This window comes from Calidris pugnax, unplaced genomic scaffold, assembly GCF_001431845.1.
Source record: "Calidris pugnax isolate Ruff unplaced genomic scaffold, ASM143184v1 scaffold86, whole genome shotgun sequence".
Classification (NCBI taxonomy): Eukaryota; Metazoa; Chordata; class Aves; order Charadriiformes; family Scolopacidae; genus Calidris; species Calidris pugnax.
Genome location: NW_015090843.1, coordinates 1,477,517 through 1,499,601, shown reverse-complemented (window position 1 = coordinate 1,499,601; position 22,085 = coordinate 1,477,517). Strand labels below are relative to the sequence as shown.

General features: G+C 45.8%; 1 protein-coding gene across 12 annotated transcripts in view; it reads right to left on the bottom strand.

Annotated features, from left to right (window-relative positions):
* PTPRK (protein tyrosine phosphatase, receptor type, K) overlaps positions 1-22,085 on the bottom strand; it is a 353,816-nt gene that overhangs the window by 183,027 nt on the left and 148,704 nt on the right. For all 12 annotated transcript variants that reach the window (XM_014942619.1, XM_014942624.1, XM_014942626.1 and 9 more), the window contains exon 6: positions 5,606-5,899. In XM_014942619.1, coding sequence (XP_014798105.1) covers positions 5,606-5,899 — 294 coding nt within the window. The remainder of the gene's footprint in view (positions 1-5,605; positions 5,900-22,085) is intronic.

Genomic DNA, 22,085 nt, shown 5'->3' with positions numbered 1-22,085 from the left:
CTGAGTCATCAGCATCGCGCTGCTTTGACAAAGAGGACACGGTGCTTCATTTACAGAATCTGACTGGGCAGCCTGCCCGGGCTCCCGCCTGCAGCCTCAGCTGGGCTGCCCTCCTTTCTCATGGATATCAGCATCATCAGGATTCTCTCCCTGCCCTGGTATCCCAACAGCAGCACAATGAGCAGGGTAGGGTGGCATGTGCCAGCCAGTGGCCCAAATCACAGAGCTCTGCTACTGGGATGCCCTCTCCAGAACAATTTCCCCCATTCAGCCCTAATGGGAATGTGATTAAGTTCCTCAGCCCAGACTTTCTCCATTGTTTAAACACCCTTTTTTTTCTTCCTATCACAGCCAACTGGTAAAACTATAGGGACTAAGAGACCGGTGCGTTTGGTATCTGCTAGCGAGATCTTAAATGTTTCCAATTACTCCCTGGCCACCAGCCCAGCACCAGTCACGAGCGCCAAACACATTTGTAAAAACAACAGCAACTTATAAATATTGCTCTAACGTGGGCGCTTCGGCAACGACAAACGTACAATAATTTTTAAAAAGTATCACATCCATTTAGTTTCAAGTTGTTCATCTTTAGTTTACTCTAAAAAAGCATCCAACTTGTAAACAACAAAACCATGAGTAATAAAACCACGTAATTTAAGCGCTCGAAATGTATTTAGGCTTCGCTTGAAGCTCTATTGTAAGTCTTGTGTGATATCTACTTTGAGGGAAAAAAGGCAAAGATTGTTTGAAACATTAAGATAACTGTTTTGCTGTAAAGGGAAATATTTTCTCATTGTCCACTTCAAAAAGAAAATTAAATGATTGGAACCTATGCATTTATCTGTACTGTTATTAGCTTTCAAAGATTTAAATAATAATCTGAGATGCATTACTGCAAGAGACACAAATAAAGAGCACGGCTTGGCCATTCACTGCTGGATTTTCCAGAACCCTACCCAATTTTACAAGCCCACTGCCTCACATCCCAACATCCTAAATTCTCCAGTCCAGTCCACAGCAGAGCCTGGAGATCCAGCTCCCCACCTCGAACCCCCCGCTCTCCTCCCACCGAAGCAGCACCCTACGCACCCCGCATCGGCACCAGCAGATTCCACACTGCACCCTCCCCCTTTTCACTCCACTCATTTTACAAATCAATTACAATTTTTATGTAACCAAAATAACATTTCAGTTCTCCAGATGGCCACGCAAGGTCACTTTCCCAACAACACCACCCTCCCTCTGTTCAAAAATCCCAAGAAAATGAACAAAAAACTTAAATTGCTTTCGTTTTTCAACTTTTCACCACTTTTTGCCTTTTTATTATTTTTTTCTGGAGGTTGATTCAGCAGTATCCTCTATTCTGTGTATATTGTTTTTAAAATGAATAATGTGCAAATGGTAAACAAATATTCTGTGCTTGGACAAAGGCAGGCAGGAAGCAGCCCAGCTCCCCAGCCTTCAGGTGCCAGCATCTTCTCTGTCATGCCTTGATGTTACCGATAGCTAGGTCTCTGTGATGGGTAATGACATTGAAAATAATAATAACAACAACAACAATAATAACAACAACATCTTCTTCCATATATATTGATCCATTCTCAGCTCTGATAAGGCTATAAAGCTTTATATATTGATCCATTCTCAGCTCTGATAAGCCTATAAAGCTTCCCCTTCCCCCTACCCCTCTTCCTTATTATCAAACCCAAATAATACAGGCAACAGTTTACTAAAATCAAAGTCATTTGGGAAAAAAACCTCAAAACCACACAGGACACTTTCTCCAACTGCTCTCTTCAATTCTTCCTGTTTTGCTGGAAGTCACACCCTGGCACAGAACTCCAGTACCGTAGGTGGGAGCAATCCCCCTGTGTACATATATTAAGCTCTGGACAAGCTGAACTATTGACCTCCTTTGCCACTAAAATACCAGTTAATCATAGAACTGAGCTGGGAGCTGTTACTCAGAAGCAGCAGAAAATAACTCCTAACTTACAGCTGATAAAGCAGGCTAAGTGGGCAATTTTAGATTGCCACATATTTTCTGTGTCCCACCCCAAAAGCAAAAGCAATCCCAGCTCCGAGGATACACTTGAGAGGACAATGCACCCCAAAGCCACAGAAAGGATTATTTTGGTTAAAGTGCTACCCTCTGCCTTTTGTTTTTGTTTCAAAATGCTTGAGAAGCAAATAATTGGAGCCATGACACCAGGCAAGAGGTGAAGTCCTACTGAAATAAAGGCCAGGTGCCCCCCAAGGATGGATGGGGAGGAAGGAGCCCTTCAGCATCGGCAGCTCCACATCCTTTGTGCCGCAGCCAGGAACGCTCGGCACCGGCCTCCCCGGGGCTCAGAAATGGAAATAAAAAACACCTGGCTCTTGAGGAGGGTGATGTCAGAAAACGTTTTCCTTAACAGTATTCTTACTGCAGCTGTTTAAAAACACTCAGTGGTTTTACGTATTTGAGCAAACAGGCAAGTTTTCCAGGCAAAGGGCATCCCTCGGTGTCAGCGCAGGACGCGCCGCCCGGGAAACACCAGGTGAGGACTTCTAACAAGGGGAAGAATTACAGAATCACAGAATCACAGAATCTTAGTGGTTGGAAGGGACCTCTGAGATCATCGAGTCCAACCACAAAAAAAAAAAAAAAAAAAAAAAAATTATCTCTTCATTGCAGAACAGTTTTGTTTAGCATTAGCGGAAACGTTTACCAAACGAGTCACCAGACAGCGGTTTTGCTGTGAAGAAGACAGAAATATGATGTAAATACCTAATAATAAAAGCAAAGGTCTGGTACCACGATGAGGACACCCGTCCCCCAAATCACAGCATCTCAGCAGAGCACAGGCCAACGGGTCGATCACACGTTACTGAGAAATGTCATGCAATTATAAATGCTGAACGAATTAGGTGAAAAATCATTTCCAATCTTAATTCGAAAACAATGCTAATATTTGCTTAGCTATCAAATAAGCAGAAAGTGGAATGCTAACCCACTCTTATTGATGTGCCAGTGAGCGCGCTATCGCTGCCACTTGGAACGTGAACATTAAAAAACTCATCAGACCAACGTTGGCTAATGTGTGCCTTCTAATCCGTACAGAGAGCAGGCAAACTTCATGCTGAAAATTCATTTATCTCCTGCCACTTCGTTTGACACCGAGCAGATAATCAATTATAATTTGCTTCAGAATTGAACTAATACCTACAGAACTTATGGAAAGGCAAAATTGACAAAGAACATCGACAGCAAAGAGAGTATCTGTCTGAAAAATAAGCGATCTTGTCAGAAACAAGAATTAGGAATAATTGAAGAGTCTCCAGGAAGAAGACACTGCCGCAGAGATGTCATCTCCTCCAGCAGAGTAAATCACCTGCCAGTCACTCCTGCAACCCCAGCCGAGACCGCGGGGAGAGCCACTCCACTAACGGCTTTACCTTTTCTTATAAATCTGCTCTTCAGAAAAGACCAATTTTTTTATGTTTATGGTTTGCCTTTTACAAGCAAAATATTTTTAAAGAAATATTCTTATACATTTGGGGTTATCTTACAGAAGCCATGGGAGAACGCTGGGGGAAAGGAAGGGCTGTCTGCATTTCCCAGAGGGGGGAGGAGGCAGCGGGGTACCCTGTCCCTCCACCTGGTGGGAAACTGGTTCATATTAACACTTATTCACCTTCTCTTTCATGGAATAAGAACCCCCAGTGTGACTGCGAGGTAAAGAGCTTGGAATTTTATTATTATTAAAATAATATTGTCACGGAAGCTCAGATTTTTCTTGTCAAGTATTTTTTTTAATCTGGTTCACTTCATAGTCAATTCAATTAAGCTGAGAATTTGTCTCAAGACACACTAGATTTTGGTGCCTTCTATGAGAGTGTTAAAAACAACTTAAAAATCAAAATCAGACCCCCGTAACGCTGTTTCCCCTAAATGGCTTCTAAAAATATGTCACATAAATCATGGGTTTCTTTCTTTTCCTTTCCCATTAAAAAGCTTTAGTCTGTCACAACCTGGGTAAATGAAATTATATTTTTTCAAGCGCTGGGGAAAAAAAATCCCTGAACATTTGGGATTTGTTATTCTCAGCTCAGGCTCTTTACAACAGAAGCTGTTTTCAAACTCCTACTTTTTCAGAGCAACACCCAAACCAATTCAGCACAATAAATCAAGGCTTTAACCACAACAGGTGAGATCTCAACGACTGTCGTCTTAACCAAGGTGGACACACAGATCTTTTTAATTCACAGGAAAGATGGACTAAATTATAAATAAGATCACCAAAAAAAAAAAAAAAAATCACCTTCAGTTTAGTCTTGCTCCACTGTGTGCCTCAGCTCCAGGCAGTTTCAACACAGATTGTCTCATTTTCTGGGATTCACCCCTATTGACCCACCTCACTCCAAGCTTTGGCTTCTGATCCAGACCCCGACCCTCATCCTTAATTAAACAAAACGAGTGGTCATCCACGTCCAGGTGAGAACTCAAATACCTGTCCCACCAAAGGCTGTCACTAACTTTGGATAAAAATATTCCATTTACACACATACCCACATGGCACACGGAAATCTGCAACTGCGGCTCTTCCTTCTTCATATTTTAATGTGGTTTTGAATAGATGGTTATCAGCACTCTCTGCTAAATCTAATAAAGTGCAAAAATTCTTGAGATCAGAGGGAAAAAACCCCACAATTTAATTTCCGCTTATTTGCCTCCCAGTCTGATTACTCCAATCTATAATTTTTCCCCTCTGCAACCATGAGACATAGGTATTATCTTTCTTCTTAGGAAAGCTGAGATTAAAATAACTTTAAGTAGCTTTAGAAGGGAGAGCACGTAACACTCGTTGGGGGTGTTTAATCTGCTTGGTGTTGGCCACGCAGGGCCACTCTAGAAAACCAGCAGCAGACTGCAGGGTTCAGCAGCACGTGATTCTGGTGGTGGTAGCCAAAAATGGAGAAAAAACCCTCTTATTAATATTTGCAATTGTATTTTAGAACTCAGAGATTTAATAGTTTTATTTTAATTATTGGAGACTCTCAAATTCTAGGCATATCTACTTGGAAAAAGAAAAATTATGCAGGAGTACACTACATTTTTTGTAAAATTATATTTCTTACACATACTTGGAAAAAGAAAAATTATGCAGGAGTAGAGTACACCACATTTTTTGTAAAATTATATTTCTTACACAGATATTCTTTTTTTTTTTCACCCCCCCCCAGGGAAGTTCCTTTATGTGGCAGTTTACCTAAAATGCAAGTGAAAATATGAAGGTGAAAAAACAGGTGGTTTTTCCTTTCCAGAAACAAGGTATCCTTCCTCGAGTGAGGAAAAGTAAGATTATTTTTTTTTTGCTTTAATTTCCTTAGCTTTCTAACATCCCACCTCCTAACCCACCTTCCCAGGGATAGCAAACAGCAACCTGGACAGTGACCAGGACACAGCAAATCCTTATTGTCCCCAAACCTTGGGGGTTCTGTGGATGCCAAGGGAACCTTCAAGTCCTGCTACAAGTTAATTAGAGCCACAAGCCTGCCAACAAATTAAATCATTAAATAAAGACTTTGGTTGGTTTGTGTGTTGTCCCGGAGCGGCACTCACCGGCACATTTGGTCCTGGTGATGAGGGGTGGCCCTGGTTGGCCTGTCCCACCTTCACCTGGTCTGGTGAGCAGGACCCGGATCTCGTATTCGGTGTCGGGGTCCAAGTGCCAGAGCTTGTAGGTGGGGGCGTTGACGGCGTGGGTCTCGGTCCAGGTCCCCGAGGTCATGCGGTACTCCACCTCCTTCAGGATGATGGGCCCGTCCCCGATGATGGAGTTGGCGTTGAGTTGAATGAGCAAGTAGGTGGGCCCAACGCCCAGCAGCTGAGGGGGGGCTATCGGCCGAGGGGGCTCTGGAGGGGAGGCAGAAATTAAAAAAAAAAGAAAAGCCAGAGATGAAACAAAAGCTGGAAAACCCATGAAGTGGATGGCACTTTCCACAGAAAGTGAACCAACCACAACTGACACCACTGGAGAAGAGCCGAGGAGAATTTGAGCCGATGGAAGCCAGTGGTGCGCCACTGGCATCTCAACACTGCTTTTTCCATTTAAAAATCTCAGCCAGGGACCACAAAATCTGGTCTGGTTTATATATTGCTACTCCTTTACATTTTTCTCTGGAAAAAAAAGCCTTGGTTCATGCCCATTAATATAATTTACTGTGGCAAGCTACTCCTTTACATTTTTCTCTGGAAAAAACCCCTTGCTTCATGCCCATTTATATAATTTACTGTGGCAGTAACTTGGGATTTTCAGAAACATAACTGATTTTCTTTCATTGACAGAAGCCACACACCTACTTTCCTTAAAGAAACAGTTGATGTACAGCCTTAAAAACTAGTATCACTGCAGCTCACTTCAAACCCAGCAGCTGCAGGGAGGGCAGGAGACACGGATGCCCACCACAGGGAGCCCACCACACGGATGCCCACCACAGGCACTCAGAATACGCAGAACTGAGCAAAACCGCCGGGAGAGCACCAAAATAAAGACGTATCGCCATGACATCTATTTTACTCTTCACTAACTTACTGCTGATTTAGAAACTCAAACAACAGAACGCGCGTTGCCTTTTTGTCTTCATTGAATCCCACCAGCTTAAATGCTAAATATTTCAACGCAGCCACAAAGTGAGGACGGACCAAAAGGTCCCCCCTCACCCCGGGAGATGTTGACGCGGAGAAGCCGCACGTTGCCCGGGCACGATTCATTTCCAGAAACAAATCACAGGCAACGTGTACTTTTCTAATAAAATGAACCCACTGATAAACAGGGGGAGGTTCGTTTTCCTTCCAGATGGCTCATATTTCAACTAATTTGTTTCAGTTAATTAGGCAACAATGCTAAATTCGACGCACACGGGGGGTTTCGCGCAGCAGCGATGCAGAACTAACAGCGCGGCAGCTCCGAGCAGGTAGAGGGGTCTCGTGGTGCATCAAAAATAACATTTAACTCCAGATTTCTCTTGCGGGGCTGGAGGGGGGGCCTTCCCATCACCGCTCCCCCACCCCTCCGCACGGAGAGAAGCTGGGAAGCAGAGGCATCACACATATTCTGCCTCCCAGGAAGGATGCCACCAGTGTCACTGCCCGAGCCCGTGGGGAACGATGATGGGGGGGCTCAAAGGGGGACACCCAGACCTCCTCAACCACCCCACCCTTCTCACATGGTGACATCCAGCTGAGGACTCCCTGCTTCTCTACATCCAGCAGTGAAGTTTCCCCTCCAGACACCAGAGGAGGACCCCCAGGAGCGAGTAGTATTTACTGGCTCTGAAAGCAGCCAAGTTTCCCATATCTCTCTACAAAAGGATTTCTTGCAGATTTTATATTTTTTTTTCTTCTCTAAATTAGCTGCACGTTCAGCCATTCCGTTTGGAGACCAGGGAATGGGTGGACCTGGGCAGTGGCAGCACATGGAGCTCACTCTCTCCTCCCGGAGTGAAAAGGTGAAGCCATTTCCCAAGGTGTTCCTGCTTCGGGACGTGCAAAACTCTAGAAAGTATCTCGATTAATTATTAACGTGTTTTACCCTGTGTTTTGGCAAGAAATGTGCATGTGAACTAATTTAGAATCCTACCTGCATCAAAGCTCAGAAATGCAGCCGGGCTTAATGAGGGCAGTTTATTTGCTGCGGAACTAACCCATCAAATGTCAAACTAATGAATTCTAAGGTCAGTGTGTATTACGGCAGAAAACATAAAGGCTGATGAGCATGATGCACTCCCAATGCCGAGTTATAAACCTCTGAAACAGAAGGCTACGTTTAGAAGTACACACTTTGATTAAGAGCACGATTATCACAAATAAAACCTCACATTAATGAGACTAATATACCATTGCATATTAATTTTTTATGTTGCAAGGTAAAGCGCACTCTTATATTAGCATATGCATTTTGTTTTTAAGCTCTTGAGGACAAGGAGACTTATTTATAAAGTCTCTCCCAGTTCCAATAAATTATGCATGAATTTTAATCAGTTAGCAAATGAACAAGTAATTGTTCTGCAGCATTATTAATATTCTTCAGAATACAATATACTATCAGAACGAGAGGTGAGGTGCAACCAGAAATCCCCAAAGTACACTAAGTATCAGCTGAAGCATGCAATCCCAATATACCAGATAAACTTTTCTGATGTTACCCAATTAACTTTCTATTAATTATTCTCATTCGTTATTCTATAACCAGATCCATCAAATATTCCCCAATTATAATTTCAAATCACATCATTTCCTTTTATACATATGGCAACCTGCAATGTTTAAGGCTTAAAAATTGCCATTCATAAAGTAAAAGACGGGACGAAGCCATTCTTAATGTTTTTGGTTGCCGTTCCCATAGCGAGCATCACACAGACACAATATTCCTCTTTCCCTGGGTTTTTAAACTCAATTTACATCCTTCAGGGAAATGATGCTGCTGGCTTTTCACTCTAGCGATCTGGGTCCACTGTTTTCACAGAATCACAGAATCTTAGTGGTTGGAAGGGACCTCCGAGATCATCGAGTCCAACCACAAAAACAAACAAACAAACAAACAAAAAACCCCAAACCCACAAACAAACAAAAAACAAACAAACAAACAAACCACCACAACCACCGCAAGAACAACAAACCCAAAAAAAAAAAAAAACCACAACAAAAAAACTCCAAAAAACACAAACAAACAAAAACCAACCAAACAAAAAAAACACCACAACCACCACAAGAACAACAAACCCAAAACCACCACCCGCCACCTAAACCCCACATCCACAGCCCCACACACTACACCCCTCCACAAACCAATAATCTTGGGCACTAGAGCATGCCCTGAAGAGCCACGTCTACCCGTTTCTTAAATCCCTCCAGGGATGGTGACTCCAGTTTTGCAGTGTTCTTTAATAACTCTTACACAAGGTATTGGCAGGGGTGGGAGAAAAGAGGGAGAGAAGATGAGAGGGAACCCTCAAGAAAATGACCCTCTTGGAAGCTTGGTTCCCCCGTGGTGATGAGCAGACGTGGCTCAGTCACGTTATTGCCAAGGAGCAATTTCCACTGAGCACAGTGCCCCTTTCCTTGGCCATGAACCCTCTGTGAAGAGCCATAAAAGGCTGTAAACAATGTTTTATGAAAAAACCATTACAACCCATGGGTGGCTTTTTAACTCAGGGGTAGAATCACAATTCCAATAGGTAGCTAAGACACACAGAATCACAGAATCGTAGTGGTTGGAAAGGACCTCAGAGATCATCGAGTCCAACCAACAAAAAAAAAAACCAAAACAAACAAACAAAAAAAAACAACACAAAAACCACAAACCACCACCCACCACCTAAACACACAACAACATCCACCAAACCAAAAATCCATCACCCACCCACACAGCACCCCACCACAAACCAGTAATCTTGGGCACTAGAGCATGCCCTGAAGAACCATGTCTACACGTTTCTTAAATACCTCCAGGGATGGTGACTCCACCACCTCCCTGGGCAGCCCATTCCAATGCTGGATAACCCTTTCAGTAAAGAAATGTTTCCTAATATCCAACCTGAACTTCCCCTGGCGCAACTTGAAGCCATTACCCCTTGTCCTATCATCTGTAACTTGGAAGAAGAGACCGACCCCCGTCTCTCTACACCCTCCTTTCAGGTACTTGTACACTGAACAGTCTGAAGGAAGACCCAGTGTGGGGAGTTTCATTCCTTCCTCTGCTAAGCACAAACTTTAGAATTCCTTTTCCAGTGTGACCAGTTCAATTACTGGCTCATTTTCTGACTGTATTTTTCAGCCGCTGCTTAAAGGTGTTAAATCTGGTGAAAGCCCTTCCAGCACACGCAGCCACTGCCAGCTCTGCACGACTGGGCAGAAAGAGCACGTGTACACGGGCAAGACATTAAAGAAATGAATGTATTTTCATGCACAGCATTGTGGAGTATTTGGCCAGTCCTGGTTTTGACAGAAAATGCCCACAGCGAAGTTAATCAAAAATTAAGAGTGACATTTTATCAGTACAAAGTTCCCGTTCTGCTGAGCTACGAGCAGTACATTACACTCACATCAGTATGGATGTGACACTATATATTAAACATACTGTGATATTCGGGCACCGATGACTAGACTAAGCATGAGGCATCAACCCCAGCTAGGAGTCTCCCTGCAGTTAAGCAGTTGTGTCATATTCTTAATACTAAATATTGTGCTCAAATAATTATATTCATAAACAGGAAAAAAAAAAAAAAAACAGCCAGAAAAGGTCACTAGTGTTATCAGTACAGTAACTAGCATCCATAAAACTTCCTATATTCCCAAGTAACTTACGCATCCTAATGCTATTTATCCAGCCTGGGTGACGATAGCCCCACGCCATCGCCCTCCAAGACTAATCACCTCCTAAATTTAAAACAAAGGAAGGTAGTTTCATGAGTATCTTAGTGATAAGCAAATACTGTTAATGATGAGTTCACAGCAGGAAAAAAAAAATAAAAATAAATTCAAGCCAAACCAGAATCCTACAAGTTGTTCTGCTCTGGAGGAAAAGCTGATAGCGGATGTATGTTTGATAAAATCTGATTTATTTACATGAAGTCATGTTTTTCTGAGCATAACGTGTACCTGTCACAGGAGACTGTCTTCTTTCTCAGAGTTTGGAAGGGTGGGTAGGAGAGGGCTGGTCAGCACTCAGCTGAACACAAGGAGATGTTCTGTCACTCTCTGACACATCAAAACCCTGCGAGGTCCCTCTGCCAAATCCCTCACAGCGAGCTACACAGCCGCTGTGCCCACCGGTACCAGCTGTTTAACCCAATACATACAACGAGTTGTCACAAAAAAGCTTAATTTTTACAAGTATAACAAAGCACTCATTTAGTCAAAGAAGCCCAATGTCAGCCTCACCCCTCAGAAATTAAAATTGGTATGTCTAAACTACAACATAAACTGTCAAGAAAGCAAGTAAATTAAAGAATAGAATCATAGAATGTGTTGGGTTGGAATGAAACTTTAAAGCTCATCTTGTCCAACTTCCCTACAGGGAGCAGAGACATCTTTAAGTAGATCAGGTTGCCCAGAGCCTCATCGAGCCTGACCTTGAATGTTTCCAGGGATGGGGCAGCCACAGCTTCTCTGGGCAACCTGGGCCAGGCTCTCACCACCCTCACACCAAACAAGTTCTTCCCCACATCTCAGCTCCATCTCCCCTCTTTCAGTGTCAAACCCTTCCCCCTCCTCCTATGGCTCCCCTCCCTGATCCAGAGTCCCTCCCCATCTCTCCTGGAGCCCCTTGAGGGACTGGAAGGGGCTCTAAGGTCTCTCTGGAGCCCTCTCTTCTCCAGGCTGAACCCCCCCAACTCTCTCAGCCTGTCTTTGTAGGAGAGGTACTCCAGCCATCGGAGCATCCTCTTGGCCCTCCTTGGTTCAGCAAGGAGCTTTCAAGCTTCCTTTAAAATTTTTCATAATTCAGAGAAAGAAGTAAACAAATAAATGCAGCTAATACTAGATGTTCCAGGGAGAACAGCAGCGATGCCTCCACAAATGACTCAAGGCTGACTCAGCCCCAACCTAGACCAAGCTCCTTTCCTTTTCTAGGGCAAATTCTTAACAAAACTGTTAAAACTCGGCTGCACATTTCTTGTGAGCGCTCTGGGTTTCCAGCTCAGGTTTTGTGTCTGACCCACAGCCCCAGCTCTGGACAGTTAGAGCCCCATTACTGCCGTAGGAAAGAGTTCACACACGGGGAATCTGTGCTCTTCCTGCCCTGAAGATTAGCTATGGCTTTAGGGATTCACATGTCTTAAAAAACATCAGAAAAGCTGAAGAACTGGGAATGTTTGTTTAAAAGTCGGAGAAAATGTATGAGATATAGAAGAAAGAATGATGGCAGTCAAGCACTTGCTGGGAAACAAAATTCTGCACCCTAAAAGCTGGTTAATCCAATGGAAAAAAAAGAATTAAACAAGCAGCAGTGACTGAAAGCTTAAATTCAAATATGGTATTAAGGCACAAATTGAACAGTGAGAATAGCAACTGAGGAACAATGACTGGTAATACTGCAGGAAACTCTGCATTCTCTCTCTGAGTGTTTTCAGTCAAGGGTGGATGTCTCATAAATTATATGTTGAGAAGGAAAAAATAGAAGAGGATAACAATACGTAAGGCTCTGAAGAAGTACGACTCAAAGAAATTATGCGGCCGTGAAGGTAGTCACAAAATGAGCTATGAAAAGTCTGAGGATAAATACAAACCATGGGGACTTTCAGCACAAATACTGAGTTCCTTTTATTTTCAGGAGAAAAAAAATCATTCCACATTTGGCACATCTTTAATATGAACTAGAAACATTTTCATTCAACGCTCCAAAATCATAGAATTATAGAATCATAGACTGGTTGGAGTTGGAAGGGACCCTAAAAATCACTGAGTTCCAACCCCCTGCCATGGGCAGGGACACCTCCCACCAGACCAGGTTGCTCAAAACGGTTGGGATGTACTGCTCTGCTAGGGGAAAAAAAAAAAAAAAAAGGCCAGAATTCTAAGACAAAATGATTTATTTTAGACGTGTGCCTGCCTGAGAGGACACCAGGCTGTCTTCTGGGCTGACAGCAGCCTGACAAGACCTGCTGCCCCCAGCACCAACAAAAGCTGGATTAACACAAACAGGGGACTTCGGCGAGTGAGGGGAAAGGCATTACAGAAAGCACTTCTTGCCTGATGAGAAATTCTTCTACTCAAGTTAAAAAAGCAGGTTAATGCAGGGGACAGAGGGATCCCAAGCTGAAAGGACAGATCTGACTAAGGGCAGAGGTACCAGGAACCTCAGAGCCACAGTTTATTTTCAAATTTCCAACAAGTTCTCAAGTTCTCACTTTCTTTGCATGACAGAGTACACACAGCTCGACCTGTCACCCTACACGTGCCATCTCCAGCCAGCACTCGGGGCTTTAATGGCTTTGCTGTATCACACAGGGACAACAACTAAAAAACCCAACAGCCTATGCATCAAAGAGATTGCCCAACACACCAGGGACAGTTCATTAATGGGATTTGAGTTCTCTATTGGCTTCTGAAAAGAATCATAGAATCGTCTAGGTTGGAAGGGACCTTTAAGATCATCTAGTCCAACCATCAACCTAACTCTGATAAAAAAAAAAAAAAAAAAAGACAAAAGAAAACCATACCAAAAAAAATCCCACATTACTAAACTATGTCACTAAGCACTATGGCAGCCCATCTTTTGAAAACTTCCAGGGATGGTGCCTCAACCACCTCCCTGGGCAGCCCATTCATAACCCTTTCAGTGGAGAAATTTTTCCTAATATCCCATCTGAACCTCCCCTGGGGCAACTTGAGGCCATTTCCTCTTGTCCTATTGCCCGTCACTTGGGAGAAGAGACCAATCCCCCTGGCTACAGCCTCCTTTCAGGGAGTTGGAGAGAGCAATAAGGTCTCCAATGGGGAGGAATGGGGAGGAAAAAAACCTCTCACTCTTCTAACTTCCATCTAACTTGTAATATATTCTTCTGCATTATTAAGAACACATCTCTAGATGTACATTTCTCTAAATTGTAAATGTACATCTCTAATGTACATAATGAGACTTTCTAAGCACTGGCCAAGAATTCACATGGGAAGTCTGATAAACAAAAGTTCTATGCGGACAATCTTAATTAAGCAAGTCAAAGATGGAGCTCCACATGCATCCTTAAGTAGAGAAATGCTGTTGTCAGGAGCTTAGCTCATGGGATTCTTGCTTGCAAACCATGCAGTGGCGTTTGATTTGTCTCCTCTGGGCAGCCCACCTTGTGCGAAAAGAGAAGGGAAAATGTAAGCTCCTTCTGGGCCAGACATCCCATACACCAGCCACACAGATCGCTCCTGTCCAACACGCGTGATTTGTCTGAAAATCACCAGAATAAAGGAGAAGGTGCATAAGGAATTCCCCAATTGCTGTAGGGTTGCCCACAGAGAACAGCGAGGTTGGGGCAAGAGGCAGCTGCCACAGCCAGACATCCCATACACCAGCCACACAGATCACTCCTTTCCAACAGATGTGATTTGCTGCCACAACAGCTTTTTCTGTTCCCAGCCAGCTCCCAACCTCTTTTTCCCCACAGGTTACACTCCTGTCCACCACCTTCCTGCCCCATCCACTGGGGAGATGGTACTGGTTACTCATCCCCAGCTTGGCACGAGTCACCACCACCCAAACCCATCCTTGGTCCTCAGTCTCACCTCCAAAGATGCCCCGAGTCAAAAACCAAGCTTCAAGAGGACACAGCTGAACAGAGACCTCACAGGAGTCTGAAAATCACCTCCTCTACTCCAAGACCAAATGCTGGTTACAGATCCATACAATAAAAGCCCCACCAGCTGCAGGCCCTGTGGAGTTCTCACAAGCCCTGGCCATCCTTCAGGCTTTGCTTTCCCTATTTGTTCATAAACTCATTTACAGGTTTAGCAACAAATTTTCTGTTTATTTTTTTTAATCTCACAAGCCCTGGCCATCCTTCAGGCTTTGCTTTCCCTATTTGTTCATACACTCATTTACAGATTTAGCAACAAATTTTCTGTATTTTTTTTAAATTTGTTTTCCTCAATGGTCAAAAACTTCTCTCTCCTCATCGAGTTTAACTCATTTTAACAGCTGCTTTACTTTTCTCCTTTGTGTTTGGTTGTTGTGGGGTGCTTTTTTCTGACAGAAAAGTTTCTGCTGCTCGCACTTTTGTCTTCTGCAGACAACTTGGAGAAAGCATTTATTGGGTCCCTGCTGCTCATACGAGTTAACAACAGCTCCCTCCAAAAGTACACTGAAGGCAGAAAAAAACCTCACCAACAAATAACTAACTTTAACATATTAAACCACGTAATGCTTTCATGTAGAAAATCACACAGAAAGGTTTAACAGGTAAATGTTCCAAATAGCCACAAGCCTCCCTTCATGTTGTTTTTTAAAAAGCAATCAAAAATGAATTCAGATTTAGTTCAGCTGCTGTCCTGCAACCAGAAGTGATGGGAGCTGCATGGAGAAACTGAACAGTTTGTGATCTAGTATTCTCTCACTAAGCTTTTTCTCCAGCTCTTTTTTTTCCCTTTTTAATGATGCTTATGCAGACTTAATTCCTGCGACTCCAGAAGCACACTCTCTGTGACTTTAAAATACAATTTATCACAACTGTTTAGTACCTTCCACTAGTTGCCCATCCTAAGGTTGAGACACAATACCTACAAAATGTTATGTTTTAATTAAGAGAGTTAGTTGTCTGGAACAGAAGAACTCATTTCAAGCCATAGCTCAGTGACCAGGTCGTATGGAGTGATTTATCCAAACCACTCCGGAGAGTCCGCAAGACCATTTTCATTGTCTTTTATTACTCGGAATGGAAAAACAGAAAGAATCTATTTTAAACAAACATTTAAAATAAATATCTATAAGCACACTGAGATACAGGTTATTACAGAGAAAATCAGCTACTGGAGGAAAACCAGCAGCAAACAGAAACGGCAAATTGAACAGCAAGCTCAGGACATCGGCTGGGGCAGGATACAGATATATTTCACCACAATATCACCTCTAATTTTGGGGCTGCAAGTGGGAACACTACGTCACAAGCTCACCTCAAACTACTGATTTATCCTTGAGCACCTGCCCAATATCTCAAGCTTGCGTGGTAAGCCTGCAAGCTCATGCAGCTAAAATGTATTTAATTTAAGTGACGCGGCAGTTACTGACCACCTGAAGTGCTGAAAGGAGAATTATTTCCACAGTGAAAACTGCTAACTTCTGCATAGCCATTTCATATCCTATGCATCACCCTGGCATTTTATTCACCTGGATTTGAAACGCCACTGCACTCACATTTTATTATCTTCCTTTAAAGAAAAGGAACAGCGTGCGGCTTTCGCGCTGTCAGCAGAAACCCTAAACAAGGTTAAAACTCGTGCCCAGCTAAAAAAACACACACAAAAGAAGTCTTTCTAAAATCTGGAGCACGTCACCTCTCTATAGTTATGAGCAAACAGGTGCCTATTTATTGAGTGACAGTAGGCTGTACTGCTCTGGGAATCAATTAGAAGAGTGTGACATATTTTGTCAAAAAGCTTGCATTGTGTTACAGCCATTTCTGCAGTACATTCCTATGGGGAAAAATGAATACATGGAAGAAAAAAGAGGTGCCTTTGAGGAGAAGATATTCAAATCTTAAATAAATAAAAATCGCTCCGTATAAATGAGTCGTCTTTAGAAATGTCTCTGGCAAAGACCTGATCACAATGATTTCATTATCCACATGTATCAGTAATTCCCTTGAGATCCCAACACTGAGATTGCTGTCGGAAAGAAATATTTTATCTGCTTCGTCGTCAGGAATCAGCAGGTTAAGAACAAAATTGAACGCCACCTTCAAAAATCGGTACTTCCCAAGAAAGAATTACACTCAACCCTACCAGGTTTTGCGACGGGATATTTGGCAACACCACACATCCACACGCTGGCAACGACAAAGGAGTAAAACCAGAGATCGAATCAGCAGGTTAAGAACAAAATTGAACGCCACCTTCAAAAATCGGTACTTCCCAAGAAAGAATTACACTCAACCCTACCAGGTTTTGCGACGGGATATTTGGCAACACCACACATCCACACGCTGGCAACGACAAAGGAGTAAAACCAGAGATCGGGGGGAGAGGGCCTGAAGACAGACAAAAATACTATTTTAGGGACTCCAGGATTTTCTTTTACATAGTTATGTAAGGAGAATATAATTTTCTTTTTCTTCCTGCTTCTCAAGTACTTGGATTTTTATTTTCTTTTAATTTCAAGACCGAGCTGGCCCAATGTTATCGCAAACACTTTTGCATTGCTGTAGTGTCTGTTGATGCTGCAGTCACTGCTGAGACAAACTGAGCGCAGAAACTTTTTTTGCTGGACAAATATTACAGTGACATTTATCATCAAACTCAAATACTTCAAACACCTGCAACAAAACCACAGCTTCTCTCTAGAATTCAGTGACAGTCACGCAAAAAAAAAAAAAAAAAAAAAAAAAAAACCCTACCCAGCCAGCACTCCTGGAGCTGAGTGAAAGCCACCTCCCCACCTGCAGGAGGCCACCAATAACCACTTGGAATGACCTGCCCGCAGCCCAGCTGTAGTTCTTAGGTACAGTGGAGCTTCCTTCAGCTGATGCCACGACCATGCCATGATCTGCACTGCCCCACGCACCAACCGAGCGGCTGAGGGAGCTGGGGGTGTTCGGCCTGGAGAAAAGGAGGCTGAGGGGAGACCTTCTGGCTCTCTCCAACCCAGAGTGCTTAGTGACATGGGTTAGTGATGGCTTTTATCAGAGCTGCTCCAGCCCAGTCTCACAGGCCCCATTGTGATGCGGGTCTGGAGATAAAAGGCAGCGCCAAGGAGCGGGTCAGTGTGAAGCCTCGGAGGACGCTCGCTCGTCCTCAGCTCCAGCAGAAGCTTCACACTGGGATTGGAGAGTCGGAGCCATTCCTCACCCTACGGGAATCGGCAACAGATTACAGACTTCTTCTGCCTTCACTGCCTTACCCGCGGGCATGGTAAATACCAACTTGGGTTATTGCTGCAAAGAACTGAAGTTTCTCTAATGCAGAGTTAACTCATCTGGGATTGACAGAGCTGTAGGAAACCCTACAACGGCCACCAACACCAGAATTGATTAGCTGGGGTAGCTCTGCCATTACATCAAGGGAGTTTCACAGAATCACAGAATCTTAGTGGTTGGAAGGGACCTCCGAGATCATCGAGTCCAACCACAAAAAAAAAACAAACCCAAAAACCCAAAAAACCCCAAAAAACCCCACACAACCACCACAAAAAGAACAAACCAAAAACCACCACCCACCAACTAAACCCCACACCCACAACCCCACATACTACACCCCACCACAAACCTATAATATTGGGCACTAGAGCATGCCCTGAAGAGCCACGTCTACACGTTTCTTAAATACCTCCAGGGTATTTATTTCTCCCCGGCGGGGACAGGCAGGGGTTTAACTTCATTCCCCCTGGGGGAAGTTGAGCAGAGGTGGGGATGCCGCCCGTCTTGCTAAGATGAGCTGATGTCTGGCCTCTCTCCTCAAGGAGACCAAGACCGCGACCCGTTCACGGAAACGGGAGTTGGAGGCCAATCTCCGGGCTGCCTGGCGGGAGCTGGAGTCTCTGTACCGAGAGGCACTGAGGTGAGGGAACCTGCTTGGTGATCCTCATGGAGAAGCTCTGGGCGGTTCTTGCCGTGGGGATGAGAAACCTCTCTGACAGAGGTCATAAAAGCCAAGGCTCTGGGAATCAAAGAACCATACAAGGGTGCTAACCCTGCATGGGGTTTGTGCCTTGGCTGGCACAAATTCCTGCCTCTGCTGGCCACAGAGCCTTGGGCTGCTGGTGGACACACTTTGGGGTGAACGTCGGCACCGACTGTCAAGAATGTGCACTTTGAGGAAGCAATGAACAGCTTTAAAAGGCCTTTCAAGGCCACACAAGTGCCTTCAATAAAGCAAGAGATGCAAGCAGCTTGCTGCCCGTGTTTTAATCTAACGATTTTGGGGGTTTATCCCTTCAGAGTGATCACAGATGGGAGAAAGCAAGAACGTCGGGACTCTGAAGGACGGAAAGTGGAAAAGCTCACGCTGCGCCTGCAGACCTCTGAGAGTGGCTCTTCGTGGACCACTACAGAGAAGGGGACTTCTGGGAGCCCAAAACCAGCAGAGAGGAAGCGCAAATTCTCAGATGTGGACGCGCAATCAGGGGGCTTTTCTTCCATTTCTGAGGAGGAGGAAGGGCAGGAGCTATTTGTACCACCCACCCTGTCCTTTGAGGACCACCTCTCCTACGACCAGCCCCAGAAAAAGAAGAAAGTCGACCATCCCTCTCTGTCGGCTGGGGAGGAAGACCAATGGCACAGCCCCTGCTTGCTGTGCCACCCCAGCCCCAACAGCTCCTGCGCAAGTCACCAAAGCCCCAGCCCCAGGCGCACGAGTGAGAAAAGGGCAGCGCAGGAGCCACCAGAGGCTCCTCAACCAAAGAGGGTAAGGTTTGGAAGGGTCTGCAAGCCGGGTGGGATCTGCTGCTCTCGCTCCTCTGCCCTCTGCAGCTTCTTACGTTCCCCCTGGAGCTACTGGCCTTGTAAAACCTTGACTGATGAATCTTTTTGCTCCACTCTTGAAACACTTGCCTCTTCACAAAGTCTTTGCAGAATCTTAGCAGCCTTTTACGATGCTGAAAAGGTGCCTCCTATCCATGTTACGGGTATGGGACCTCCATGCACATCCTCTCCTTTCAGATCCTTTTAGAAGTTGACATTCAGCTCCCAGACAGCCCCCTGCCACCCATCCAGGCCAGCTGCAGCCCTCTTCCCACTGTTGAGGACATCATCGCCTCCCAGAACATCACAGGTATGGTGGGCTGGCAAACTGGTCTCCAATGGGATGCAGCCACCCTTCGCAGGAGGGACTGGATCAGGGCTGGGTTCCCACCTTTCTGTGGGGTTTGCTGTCCCGCCTCCTGGTGCCCACAGCCCGGCTTTCAGCCAGGCGGTGGCTTCTCTCCCATGTGCTCTCCCAGAAATGAGGAACATCCTTTGCTGACCCTCCTGGAGGCTCAGGCTTTGGCCTTGCCCTTCCTCAACCTGCTTGGGCCTCTCTTAGAGAAGCCCTGGCCCTTGATGTTGCTTCTGGGGGAACTTGCAGTTCTGTCTCCTCTGCCATTCCTCAGGCTGGGCTCTTCTTTGCTCCGTTCCCTTCTTACTCCAAGTCTTCCACTTTACAGCACTGGCCTCAGCAGTTGAGGACACCGAAGAGGGCTTTGGAGGTCGTCGGGTATATTCAAAGACGCCGGTGTTTGCAGGCTCCAGATCTGTCCAAAGGGTCCCAAAGAAGACCATGTAAGTGTTTCTCAAGGAGTGCTTGCTGTTCAGGGCCTCTTCTCCTCTGGACTCCTCCCAGCACCCCCCTCAAGCTCCACATCCTTCCTCACAGCAACACACACTGTGTCCCTGAGAGGTCCTTTCCCAGGGAATCCTCTACCTGGAATAGCCTCTGTCTTGCTGGGAAGCCTGGAGGCCCTGGGCTCTTCTGGTTCCATGTGGTCTCAGCCACATCGCACGCTCCAACCTGCTGCTTCTCCCGGCTCGGCAGCAGGGGGGATGTTGGTGGCCTCTCTCCTCTCCCCAAGGAGACGCAGCCAAAGGCTGCTCAAAGGCCTACGCCTGCCGGGCCTCTGCTTGGCCAGGGCTGCAGCTTGGAATCGCTCTCTGCTCCCCTCCTCTCTGCCTCCTGCTTTCAGGGCAGGGGATTGGGGTCCATTTCTCTTTTCTTTTCTTTGCTCTCTTGCAGAAACCGCGCCCTTGATGGCCAGGGCTATTCAAGATTACAAAAAGAGGATTTCTAGGAGATAAGGTTGTAGGCAAGACCTGGGACTTTCTCTCTCACACAATGTCAAGTCTTGGCACCGGTGGAGAGTGGAAGATCCCGGGACTATTTACTATTTATTCTCTTATATACTTATGTACTCTTATATACTTATATACTATTTATTCTCTTAATAAATTAGACTGTGTTTTTCGTTGATACTGTGGTCATCATCACTCTCGCCCTCATCCAAGGCACATCCCCCCCAACAGCAGTGCTGGGGGCAGTACCCACACCCGACGTGCGGCTCTAGCATCACCTCAGGGGCACTTGAGCAGCGCCCAAGATTGGTCTCGGGCCTCAGCCCGACCCTTTGCTCAAGGCTCCTCTGGGGCCTCAACACGATGCCAGGCTCCCCTTCCCTCCCCTCTCCCCCTGCCCCAAGGACAGAGGGCAAATGAAGGGTGGCACAGCGCTCAGCAGAGGAGAACACATTGTCACCTCATGAAAAATACAGCACAATTAAATACAGCAAAACTGCCCCAGCAAGGAGCCCTTACTTTACACCACAACACACGCTGAAATGCTGCAGGGGAACATGAAAGCACCTGGGGCTGGAACAAAGTAACAGCACAGCAGAGGCTGAGAACATTTCTCCAAGACCTTCCAAAGGTGGCATGAAAAGACCGAACAAACACCAGAGACGGGTTCAGAACGGCTACAAAAAAGACAATGAGGAAAAGAAAGAAACCACCCCTGGAAAGCTGCAGCCTCCAGGGGGTTGGTGGAGCCCTCCCAGGAGGGCTCTTCCCAGCAAGGTTGGCCTCACTCAGGGCGCACCCACAGCTCCACGGGGCCGGGCTTTGGCCCCCACAGGACCAGCAGCCGCTTCTCCAGAGCTGCCACCACCAGCAGCCTCCCCCACGGGCACCTCTTCCAGCCAGCCAAGGCCTAGGGCAGCCAGGAGGGCTTCCAGCAGCAGAAGCTCTCCCCTTTCTCTCCCAGCCCCTGGCACCTCTGAGCGCTGCCAGAGAGCCCGGCTCCCTCGGCACCTGGCCTGCCTCTACCCAGCCCTCTCCTCTGCTGCCACCGCCTCTGGGCCAGTCCCCTTTGGAGCAGAGACCACCACCATTTTGTTAGAGAGGCCTGAAGGGAGAGCGGACACAGGGAGGTGAGAGCCGAGAAAAGACTCTACTCCCCTTGTCCTTTTGAAACATTGATCAGGAATGGGAAAGAATGCTGTTTGCCCTCAGTCGTGTACAACTCTATCTTGCTTTGCTGAAAGGTGTCAGGCATTAATATCTTCTGGGCTTCAAAACCCGGCTGCTGGAACACAACTGCAGGAGTAAAACTATGGACACCGCTGTAACGGTTTGGAAATGGTCGTCTTTTCTCCAGCAGAGAAGACACCAACTGTGCTGTAGGACTGCAGTGCCCACCGGCTGGAGGGCAGAAAGGCTCTACACAGGGGTCTGGACAGGCTGGATGGATGGACTGAGGCCAAGGGGATGACGTTCAACAGGGCCAAGTGTTGGGTCCTGCCCTTGCATCACACCAACCCCCTGCAGCGCTCCAGGCTGGGGGCAGAGGGGATGGAGCTGCCTGGCAGAAAAGGACCTGGGGGTGTTGGTGGCCTGTGGGCTGAACAGGAGCCAGCAGTGTGCCCAGGTGGCCAAGG